This window comes from Haliaeetus leucocephalus, unplaced genomic scaffold, assembly GCF_000737465.1.
Source record: "Haliaeetus leucocephalus isolate CR32 unplaced genomic scaffold, Haliaeetus_leucocephalus-4.0 Scaffold1000, whole genome shotgun sequence".
Lineage (NCBI taxonomy): Eukaryota > Metazoa > Chordata > Aves > Accipitriformes > Accipitridae > Haliaeetus > Haliaeetus leucocephalus.
The window spans coordinates 2,650,490-2,661,643 of record NW_010973436.1 but is presented as its reverse complement, the minus strand read 5'-3'; the positions used below and the strand labels follow the sequence as shown (position 1 = coordinate 2,661,643).

The 11,154-nt window shown below is 50.1% G+C and overlaps 1 protein-coding gene across 4 annotated transcripts in view; it reads left to right on the top strand.

Moving 5' to 3' along the window:
* Positions 1-10,640, top strand: part of ZNF76 (zinc finger protein 76) — a 10,802-nt gene extending 162 nt beyond the window's left edge. Inside the window, exons 1-15 of one of the 4 annotated variants that reach the window (XM_010584655.1) lie at positions 272-890; positions 1,207-1,398; positions 2,700-2,780; positions 3,950-4,027; positions 4,180-4,382; positions 5,192-5,269; positions 5,675-5,791; positions 6,045-6,120; positions 6,476-6,601; positions 6,968-7,147; positions 7,438-7,671; positions 8,050-8,186; positions 8,997-9,149; positions 9,259-9,372; positions 9,734-10,640. In XM_010584655.1, coding sequence (XP_010582957.1) covers positions 1,326-1,398; positions 2,700-2,780; positions 3,950-4,027; positions 4,180-4,382; positions 5,192-5,269; positions 5,675-5,791; positions 6,045-6,120; positions 6,476-6,601; positions 6,968-7,147; positions 7,438-7,671; positions 8,050-8,186; positions 8,997-9,149; positions 9,259-9,372; positions 9,734-9,838 — 1,755 coding nt within the window. In that variant the 5' untranslated portion in view covers positions 272-890; positions 1,207-1,325 and the 3' untranslated portion in view covers positions 9,839-10,640. Of the gene's footprint in view, positions 1-271; positions 891-1,206; positions 1,399-2,699; positions 2,781-3,949; positions 4,028-4,179; positions 4,383-5,191; positions 5,270-5,674; positions 5,792-6,044; positions 6,121-6,475; positions 6,602-6,967; positions 7,148-7,437; positions 7,672-8,049; positions 8,187-8,868; positions 9,150-9,258; positions 9,373-9,733 lie in introns of those variants that run through there. The other 3 variants (XM_010584653.1, XM_010584656.1, XM_010584657.1) reach the window with 3 other exon arrangements.
* Positions 10,641-11,154: the final 514 nt, after the last annotated feature.

Here is an 11,154-nt window from a genome sequence, read left to right as displayed (position 1 = left end):
GGGAGATGGCGGCCGAGGGGCAGCCGGGCCCCGGCGAGCTGCTGCCGCCACCCCCCCCGGCTAACAACACGGGGGGAGCCCCGCCGTGTCTCCCCGCCGGCACCTGGGCCTCTCCCGCCCTGGCGCTCCCCTCAGGGCTCGCCATGGCTCCAGGCCCCGTCCTGCTCCTCAGGGCGCCAGGCCCTGCCCGGCCCTGCCCTGTCCCCAGCCCGCCCTGACGCGGGAGGCACGTCCCTTGTCATCCCCTGGGTGGCTTCCCACCGCAGCCTACACCTGGCTTTCCTCAGGCAGCGCCTGCCCCATCTCTTCCAGGGGGTCGCAGCCCCTCCAGCAGTACTGACAGCAGTTTGCATGGCAGCCACAGCAGCTCAAAGGGGCCTCGATTCCCCAGCGGTGCCCAGCGACCCTGCTGGGAAGGAGCCTTTGCTGGGAAACGAGCTGCAAGGCCTCTCGGGAGGTGTCAGCCCTAAAAGCGGGCAGAATCTGCTGGAGCTGGAGAGGAGCTGTCTGTCGGGGGTAGGGAGCACTCGGGTTAGAGGGCACTAAGCGTGGCATAAAGCCTGGCTTCACCCCGGGGCGTTGCGGTGACAGACAGAGCAGTCAGACATGTTCCTGGAAATCAAAATGATAAAATATTAGGCTATCTCAGAGATTACTCATGAAGAATCCACTGCAGCTGCTTTTAAAGATAACCTATCAGCAGAGTGCCTCTTTAGCAAAATGTTTTCATGGGGGTGTGGATGTTTTAACATCATCTGCTTATAGCCTGAAATTCTGTTCCTCAGAAGGCTGGGAATTAGACAGGAAAGGGAGGAGAGAATGAGGATGCTTCCAGGGACAAAGCTCATCGTCCTGCTCCTGTCTCTTGCAGTAGAGGACACCCTCAGCCTGTAGGTTCAGACTATAAAGTACTCGGAAACCTTTCCTGCAGATCATTTGGGGAGTGGGAAGGCTTGAATGTGGCATTTGCACTATCTCTAAAAAGAGTCTGTCAGTTCACTGGCTTGATAAGCTTTATCTTGTATTTGTCTGTGGAATAGATTGTTAGCCCTGCCTGCCATCAGTATGGGAAGGGGTGCATCTTTTGTCCAGTTTCATCCTTTATAATCTCCAAAACAGTTTGCCATTCAAACCTTTCTTAATGTGCAAAAGTGAGTATATGTATATTGGGAAAAGATAAAATTTGAATTGTTCTTTTTATTTAAGGCTTGCAACAAAGAAGACAACTTGCTGTTCCACAAACCTCTTGCTCTGGGTCCTGGTGCTCTCTGCGAGCACGCTGAGTAAAGTGAAATTCATGTCTGAGGACCAGTTATTGGGGCAGGATGGAGAGCTTGGGCTTGCAAGCAGTGACCCTTAGTGACGGGACGACAGCCTACATTCAGCAGGCTGTCAAAGGTAATGGTTCATTTGGGCTGCAAAGTCTAAAAGTCTCCTGATTGACACTGTGAAATTAGTCAGACTTATCAAAAGTGCCCTCACGGCAAGTGAGCTCTCATGTATCTTGTATGGTTACTTGGTACAGGAAGCTAGCAGCTATCTGTTAGATTTGCACAGAAGAGTGAGATGGCAGAAATAAAACATGCCTCTCATTTGGAAATAAAGATTTGGAGATGGGAGAGCTGTTGCTGTAGAAAATGAAGGTTCTCTTCAGACTAGAGTGAGCCCTGTTCTCCCCAGGGTAACTGGGGAAATGGGAGTTCACACTATGGCCTGCAGGACCCTATTCAACCAAAACTTCACCTGAAGCTAACCACTTACTTCACTGAGATGCATAGAATTTGGTTCACAGTAGTGTTTTTCTCACTCAAAGGGGTGCTGAGCTTGGCATTGGTTAACTGAAGTAATATTAGTGCCAAATTCAACACCTGGCCTTATTTTGGTGTTTGTGAGGTGCTCCTTCCTTCACCACCCACTGTTCCTGAGAAAAGGAACACACTGTTTCCCAGCCTGTGGAACAGGATGGTTGAGTTGTGAGGCTTCATGTCCTGGGGATTGCTTTCTTGCTCTCTTTTCTGTGCAAACTCACTGCAAGTTTATTACATGTGTGGCGCTGGACTATCTTGAAAACCACAAGGTTTTGTGACCCCCCCAAACATTGTGCACCAGGTGAAAGCAACCTGGATTCCTCTGTTCAAAGGGATAGACCAGTGTTCTCTCTGCATCAAATAATTTGCTAACTTAAACATTATTACAGGGTTACTCAGAGTTACACTATTTTAAGAGTCCAGTCTACCATCAGGGGTCCTGTAATTTTTTTTCAGGAGTTCATCCTCCACCAAAGCAGAAGAAAATAAATCTTCAGGCCCTTGCTGATGCCATTAAAAGCTCCCACTTTATTTTTTTTCTCCAGCACAAGTGTAATTGCTTTCTACTTTAGATCCAAAAAGCTTAGCACACATCATTCTTTCTGCTTCTTGGCTTACAGAGCTGTGAAGGGCAGCCTGTAAACAAGTGATGACTGAGGTTCTTTGTGTTGTATCCTCCTGTCTAGGAAAGGGGAGCTCCAGCACTTCTGGGAAGTTAAGTGCCTCTATGGCTATTCAGGGGAAAATTTGATAAATAACAGCTTATAAGTAACAGTTTCGCTGTCTTCGCGACTGGTTTCCTTGCAAAGATGCAGCAAAGGGGACAGCTCATGGGACCAGGAAGACTGGACTCTGCAGGCAGTGCTGATGGCATTTTTTTAACTGTTTCAGGTGAAAAGCTGATTGAAGGGCAAGTCATTGAACTTGAAGATGGGACCACAGCTTATATCCATCAGGTGACAGTTCAGAAAGGTGAGGACCATAAATTCACCTCTTTTTAGAAGGATGTTGTAGATGTAACGGCAATTGTCTGTGTTCCAACAGTCGGGTTCCTTTATTAGCTTTAAGAAGTCCTTACAGGTGTAGGGGGTTTTTTCTTGCCCATGGTTTTGAGGTTGAATGAGCAAGGACATAGAACATGTGATTTCCTGCAAAGTTTTTAGCAATCTGACAAGAAGGCGAATTTGCTGGTGGTGTGAGCAAATGTTTAAGTGTTGTTTCACCTGTGGGCTCTCTCACAGTTGTCAGTCTGACAGCTCCCAAGTCTACAAGCAAGGCTGGTAAGCTCTGTGCTGTGTTTGTGCCAACTATAGAGCCCAAACAAAGTTCGTTTCACGTGGGAGCAGTTGGACAGGAATTTCCTCTGAACTGTGAGATAATATATTACTTCTGGAATAGGTGTTTGGTGGGGGAGGGTGGGGATTGTTGGAAGCAATACCACCTTGGTCATTGACCCATCAGCCAATGTCACCTCTGAAATGAGGTGACATTAATTAATTGGAGAGGTGATGGGAATTCATTTCATGTGGGAGGCACCAGAGTGGCACAGAGAAATACTCCCTGACCATGATAAGATGTAAAAGGGCAGGTAGTAGAAAAACCTCTGTTGCTTTGTGCAGTCCTTCCTTCACCCTCCCAAGCAACTTCTATGCCACCTCCCTTTTCTGTTCTTAAAAAGTTGCTTGAAACCCACTTTGTATGCCTGGCTGTGTCCCTTCCCTCCCTTCATCCTGTTCCCTGCCTCCAAATGCACAAGCACAGTGAGATGGGTTTTCCTTCTCCCCCATGCTGCCGTGGGATGTTTGTGTTCTCCTTTACATACCCCTGTGCCAGAGCCGTTGTTCTTGTCTAGGACATAGTCTGGCATTTTGGAATTGGTGAGATACTGCATTACCCCAATGAGCTAAAGAAGTGTGGTGAGTCTATGCATGAAGCCTTAAAAACCTCATAATTCATGTCAGAAGGGCTCAAATGGTGTTTTAAAACCTATAGCTGTGGTTGACCTTCAGTGCAAGCAGGCAGCCCTGCTGTGTCCTCTTCTGTGGGTGTGAATACTGTAGGGTTCAGGAACTGATGCAGTATCCCCTCCATCCCATCTGAGTCTTCCAGTAAGGTGGGTGAATTTTTTTCTTTTTCTTTAGAGTCTGTGGCTTTTGAAGACGGTCAGCCAGTGGTGTTGGAAGATGGCAGCATGGCCTACATACACAACACGGCTAAAGGTAAAGAGTGTTCCCTGTTCTTCCCTTGGCAGCTGGAGTAAAAGCTGCTAAAGTGTCACAGATTTCCAAGGCTGTAGGTAGTCCAGGGAGACGAAGAGTGCCTCGCACTCAGCAGCTCTTTTACATTTGATTTTATTGGTTTCCTCTTGTAGAAAGTTATGACCCCAGCACCTTTGAGGCCATCCAGCTGGAGGATGGCTCCACTGCCTACATACATCGTCCTGTTATCATGCCACCTGGCAGCACCATCCTGGAAGTGCAGGCAGAATCTGGGCTAGAGGAGTTGGCTGGAGAGGAGGCAGACGATGCCTTTGATGTTGAGACCATTAATGCATTAAAGCAGTACGCCAGTAAGGTGAGGAAGCAACACTTCTTTCATGGTCTGCCAGCAGTGCTGAGGGGCTGGTGTAGTCCACCTTTGGCCTGGGGTTTAAGTGTCCTCCTTCATTAGTACTTCTGTATATTTGTTTTTCATCAGTGCCAGCTTTGAGAAGAGAAACTGGACAGGGCTCCAGTGAGAGTGCCACCACTGACAGGTGGCTGACAGTTAAGGACCTAGAACGGGGCAGTTTCCTGCTGGACCCTCTAGCTAGTTCCTACAGAGTTCTGGGCCTGCCACCCTTAACCTGCTGCAGGCCCAGATTTGGGAAGAGCAGAGAGCTGCTGTGATACAGCTTGGGTTTTTTTTTTTTTCTTGCTTTAAATGTCCCTCCTTGTAGGTGTTCTCTTTCTGTTTGCCTGGGTTTCTCATAATGCCATGTGGGTTTGATGTTCTTTTCCACAGATGATTCAGGCAGCAGATCGAGACTAGCCTTTTACATATCAGGAGTTGCTAAGTTATGGTCACTGTTCCCCATGTTGACAAAGGCCTCAAAAACCAAAATAGCTTCAGATCCTAATGTGTTGTCACTGCAGTGCCCCATCTGAATGTCGTGGGTGCTACCATTTTCTCCCATCTTCATGGTGGTGTGTGAGAAGGGGCTACCAGGAGTGTGCTGACAGTGCTCAGCTGGGCAGCATTAAGATTTGCCAGTGGAGACCTTTCTGCTGTGGTAGGACCAGCCTCCCCTAGCTCTCTGGAGAAGAGGGGAGTGCCACTGCTGATGTGAATGCTTTCCTGCTTGGGTTGCTGCATGAACAGTGCCTGTGCTTCTTTACTTGCAGGTGTCTGACGAGGAAGAGGAGGGAGTGACAGACACCTGCCGTATGAAGAGTGAGGACTCCAGCAACATCCCTTCCCAGGTCTGAATTTTTCAGTGATGTATTTCTGAAACTAGGCCGAACTTCTCTTGATGCAGAGTGCTTTGCCAGCTAGTAATTAAAAAAGCTTTGTGGCTTCTCTGCAAGGTTAGCAAATATATTAGCTGCAAGTTTTACAAATTAACTAAGTGAAGCACAGAGAGGTGAGTTACGTGCCTGAGAACACCCAGTGAGCTGGGAGGTGGGAATGGGAAATGCTGGTTCCTAGACCCTTGCCCTGTCACCTGGGTTTTACCATATGTGCACAAGTTGTGTTTGTAGGAACATGTTTTTGTGAGAATAACTGAAGGAGTGCATATGTATGGCAAGGAGGGAAATGATTTGTGTGGGCTTTGCGAAGCCTGCTGTAGTGGCTCGCCGAATTAATTTCCATATGTCTCTCCGCAGGATTTGCAGGAGGAGGAAGTGCACAGCAATGAGAAGGGGCAGCAGGCTGGCAGTAGAGCTTTCCGTTGTGGGTACAAAGGCTGTGGCCGCCTCTACACCACTGCCCACCATCTAAAGGTAAAGCAAGTAACATGCAGTCATGCAGTGTGCAGACCAGACATGTCCCCATGTTACAGTGCCAGATCATAATGCTTCTATACAAAAGGCTGAGTTGCATGCTGGGCTGCCCGGGAGATCCAGATGTATTAATTGGCCAAGGTGAAATCTAACACAGAACTTCAGATTCTCTCCACCAGCTAGATTTCTTCACACTGTTTTCCTTCCTCCTTGTCTTGGACCTCATTTTAGGGACCTGTTCTTTCTTTTCCAGGTACATGAACGTGCTCACACAGGTGACCGGCCATATACATGCGACTTCCCAGGCTGTGGGAAAGCATTTGCTACAGGTGACAATTTCTCTTTTGAGCAAATTTTGTTTTCTGTCCAGTCCAAACCACTCTTGAGTATCAGCCCTGGCTTTTTTCCAGCAGAGTGCAATGAGCATAGCTATTAAACCATTCTGAGAAGGAATTGCAGCATTGGAGACTGCCTGGGACTTGATTGATTACGGACAGATTAAAGGAGTTACAGGAAGAAGCTGAGTTGTCAGTGGCATTGTGAGGCTGTTTGGATATTTCTTCCCCTTGAGTTTTGCAGACACAGGACTGACATTCAAAAATGCATGAACTGAGAGGTTGTACGCAGCTTGCCATATTACTTCCTTCTCGTTATAAAATTAATTGTGGTTTCTTTCCTGGACAGGGTATGGGCTGAAGAGCCATGTGAGAACACATACTGGTGAGAAACCATACAAGTGTCCAGAAGACGTGTGTAGCAAAGCCTTCAAAACATCTGGCGATCTACAGAAACACATCCGGACACACACAGGTGAGCAGTAATGGAAGAGAACTGAGCTGCCCTTGGAAAGGGTCTTCAAGATAAAGTACTGCTTCAGCCTTTGTCCAGGACATGCCTTTTTGTATCTTGCATGAAGCAAGGCAGAACTGAAGTTGTCTTCAGACAGAAGTAGACGGATAGGAGAAGTAGTGCTAGGGATTCTTGACTCAGTTACGAACAGCAGAGCAAAAAGGGTGGGGATGCCAATGTTGCTAGAGGAAATGTGCCAGCAGTTGGGTCTGATTTGAGGTCTTGTTGTTGTAATACTATGGAGCAGTGAAGGGATACAGGTGTCCAGGGCATTCCAGGTAGCTGTGTTGTAACAGGACTCTCATCCACGTTACTCTGTCAATGCAGGTGAGCGTCCCTTCAAGTGCCCCTTTGTGGGCTGTGGCCGCTCCTTTACCACATCCAACATCCGCAAGGTTCACATCCGAACGCATACAGGCGAGCGGCCATACATGTGTCCGGAGCCCAACTGCGGAAGGGGCTTCACCAGTGCCACCAATTACAAGAACCACATGAGAATCCACACAGGTAAGAGGAGGAGAGGGTGAAATGCAGACAGCCCCGCCCCAGTCAGCTGGCTGCACTGACAGCCTGTGGCAGCAGGGAAATCTGTGGGACTGAAATGGTCATTTCCAGGCCAGGCATTGCAGGGGTAGATCTGGGGGTAGCCAGGGAGCTAAAGGAAATAGGAGTTGCTTTATTGGACTGATTATTGTTCCACTGGTCTGTCTCCAGCTATTCCCTCTTGATGGGGAATCCCTTTCCAGAGCATGAGGAGGGTGAGTGGGTTAAGCTCTGCTCTGTGGCCTCTGCCCTAGGAGAGAAGCCGTACATGTGCACTGTGCCAGGCTGTGGAAAGCGCTTCACTGAGTATTCCAGCCTCTACAAGCACCACGTGGTCCACACGCACTGCAAGCCCTACACCTGCAATAGTTGTGGGAAGACCTACCGCCAGACCTCCACACTGGCCATGCACAAGCGCAGCAGCCACGGCGAGCTGGAGGCCACGGAGGAGAGCGAACAGGCCCTCTACGAACAGCAGCAGCTGGAGGGTGAGCAACCACTGCTCCATCACCTGTGGCAGGCTTGGGTGAGGCCGTGTGGCAAAGGGGAGAGAGATGACAGCAAGACCCTGCAGCTGCTCCCCTCTCTCAGACCCAGGTCTGTGCTGTGGCCTCCTGCCTTCCCCCATCAAACCCAAATCTGTGTCAAATGAGAGAAAAGGGCTCCCCATGGTCCTCGCTGTCTGTCACGGGTCAGGAACAGACTCCTGCCCATTCTGTAGTACACGGAGAGGTAAAGACCCTTCTTCTTGTGCACTTCTGTGCTGGCCCTTCAGGCAACAGGCAGGTCCCGGGGTCAGGTGTGTACTTTCATGCTCTGATCAGTGCTTCTCTCACCCCTTTTACTCTTCCCCTTTCCTGACTCAGCTGCTGCTGCTGACAGAGACTCTCCTATGAAAAGCCAGCATATTGCTTTCCTGTCAGAGATGGAGGAAGATGAAGAGGAGGAGGAAGATGGTATGCCTACGCAGGTCTCGCTTATCGATCAAGATGGGACAGAGCAGGTATGGACACTGACACCCTCCAGCATGTGGAGAACAACAGTTACCTGAGTGAGATTCTGCCTCTACCCAGCCTTGGTGTTCTCTTTAAGGCTTTTTTTCAGTGTAAAACAGACCCTGGGCCTTCATGGGCTCTGTCTGTCATGAGGGCTCCCTTCTTACACCTTTATCCCATTGCTGCAGTCTTGATGTGGAGGGTAAAGAATGGGTCTCTGGTCCCCAGCTCGCCTTCTTGCTGGACGGGGTCTTGCAGGTGTTTGCCCAGACTTGTGCACAGTGCCTGGCAGCGCTCACCTCCTGGACAGCTGTCAAGAGGCAGCTCCCAGTTTCTGCTGACACAGGCTGGATTTGGAGGTTGTTTTTTCATCATTTGTATATGGCAGTGCTTTTCTTGTACTTCCCTCCACCAGCTGCTCTTGTGCTGACTGGGAAAAACTCATTTCTGTGGCACGGGGCAAAGGAAACAGCTGCCATGAGTAATGCTTGTTTCCTCTTAGTCTGAGATGTTTCTGCTGCAGCAGTGCACAGGACAGAGCGCTGTCCCTTCAAAGCCTGGAGAGAAGATGCTAAATGGGAAGGGGAGGTGTGGTAGAAGGGGGAGGACTGGAGACCTGAGGTCTGTGAGTTCTCCCATCGATTCTGTCCATGACCCTGCGCAAAGTCCTTGGAGTTCTTTGTGCCATAGGTCTTGCATGCAGAGGAGGAGAGACTATTTCATCCTTACTGAGACCTTTGTGTTGCTAAACTCAAGAGTTGGGTAAGGCTTCCTGAGAAGCCATCCTGGCTGAGAGCATCCGCTGTTATCCCGCCCAGGTCAGTTTGTCACAGGAAGACCTGCAGGCCCTGGGCAGTGCAATCAGCATGGTGACGCAAAGCGGTGCCCTCGCCGTGCCTGAGGAAGAGCTGGCGGGTGATGACACACACACCGTGACTGTGGCCAACACTGCTGGCACTGAGACGCAGCCGGTACAGACAACACTGGGACCTTCCCTTTTCCCTGTGGAGAAACAGCCTGCTAGAAGGGAACTGCATTTTCTTTTAAAACATGATCATTTTTCATCTTAACTTTTCCTAGGTTACCATAGTCACTTCTGGAGCAGTAGTGTCTGAAGAATCAGCCATCACATCCCTCCGTCATCAGCAGGTGGCATTGCTGGCTACTGCCAACGGCACCCACATTGCAGTGCAGGTACCACACAGCTCCTGCCACGTTCCCTTTTGTTTGTCCCCATCTACCCACTGGCTTCAGCACTTGCCCTCTTGCTCTGCTGCATTGCCTCTTGCCCAGGGTGCTTGCTCCTTAATTCCCAGACGCCCTGTGTATAGAGGAGAGCAGGGCCATGCTCCTCGGATTGCAGAATGCTCCTTTGTAAACAGCCTTTTCCCATCGTGGCTGTGTCTGTCTCTGCTTTGCCTCTCTAGTTCATGCCTGTGTCACCCACTGCCGATCCCTCGCACCTCTGTCCTCTTGGGGGCTGCTCTGAGTGAGCCCACACCTCCCGAGCCCACCTTTTGGGAGGACAATGTTATCTCTCTCTTTCCTCCACTAGCTAGAAGAACAGCAGAGCCTGGAGGAAGCCATCAGCATGGCTGCAGCAGCAATCCAGCATGAACCTGTAACACTTGAGGCAGCCATCTCTGAGAATGGGTGCTGAGACCCTGCAGAGCCTCCCGGGCAGGGAGAGCCGGCAGCCCGAGCCTGTTCTCTACGGGGGCGTCGGGAGCAGCAGGAACTGGGCCAGCTGGCGCACAGAAGAGGTGCGGTACACGAGCGAGGGAAGGTGTCCAAGACCAGCGGCCAGCGAGTGCACTGCACAGGCGATGAGAGCTGGTGCCAGCAGCACTGGGCTACTGGAGTGACGCTGTTCGAAGGGCTCTTCTCTCCATGGAGGGATGTCAGACTCTTGGCTGCTGCCTTCTCCTGGAGGCTCTGCTGTTTTCCTGGGCTCTGAGCAGCAATTTCCCTGCTCCTTGCCTTGGGCACTGACTCCCTCTGTCTGGAGGAGATGGCAGATTGTGTCTTCTAGTATTTATTTCTTCATGGCTGAGATCTCCAAGACCTGTGAATCTTCTGCAGCAGGGGTGGAGCCACAGAGATTTCAGCAGTCTCTGGGAGTACAAAATTTTTTTGGAGAGGCACTTCCTGCCTTCTCCCTCTAGGAATGGTCCAACAGCTCCCCTTTCCTGCCCACCCCTCCAGGTAAGGGACAAGCGGGCAGCATATGCACAGAAGCAATAAAGCCCCATCAAAGCAAGCCCAGGCTGTCCTGGGCTCAGCGTCTGGAGCAGTGACCAGTTCCTGATGCTGGAGTGAGCGCCCGGATGGGCTCCGACAGTAATTCTCCCATCTCTTTATCACATTCTGCTCTCAAGCAAACTTTGTTGGCAGACTCAGCACTGTGGAGCAGAGCAAAGCACTCCCTCCTCTGAAGTCAAACAGCACTTGTTGGGGGCTGAGCTAGACTTGGATGTAAATACTGAGTTAAAATAAAACAAATTAAAAATTTTCTTTTTAAAAAAAAGAAACACCTTTCTCTCTTTCAGTCTCTGGGGCCAGTGGCTGGCAGAGGGTGGGAGGGATGTTACTGTTTTGCAGATGTAAGGATTAAGGAAGTTCTGGAAATTTGTTGACTTCACCAAAAGTGCAGCGATTATCCAAAAACAGCATTGAGGAGTGATGCGAGCAAGATGAGTTGTAGCCTCTGAGCTCTCAGCATGTGACTTAGAGGGGCTAAGAGGTGTCTCTTGAATCTCAGATCAGGCCTTGACTCTTCCAAGGACTCCTGCAAGCCTAGATGAAAGGAATTGTGTCAATACAAGAAAATGTGTCTGTGAACGCATCCTACAACCCTCTGAGCTGGGGAGAGAGACCTGGGCTGGCTTCCTCGACCCAGCAGGAGTAACCTTAGCCCCTCTGCTGCGTACCTCTGCCTGGGGCAGTTTGTGGACAGAGCCAGTGTAGAGAGCACCA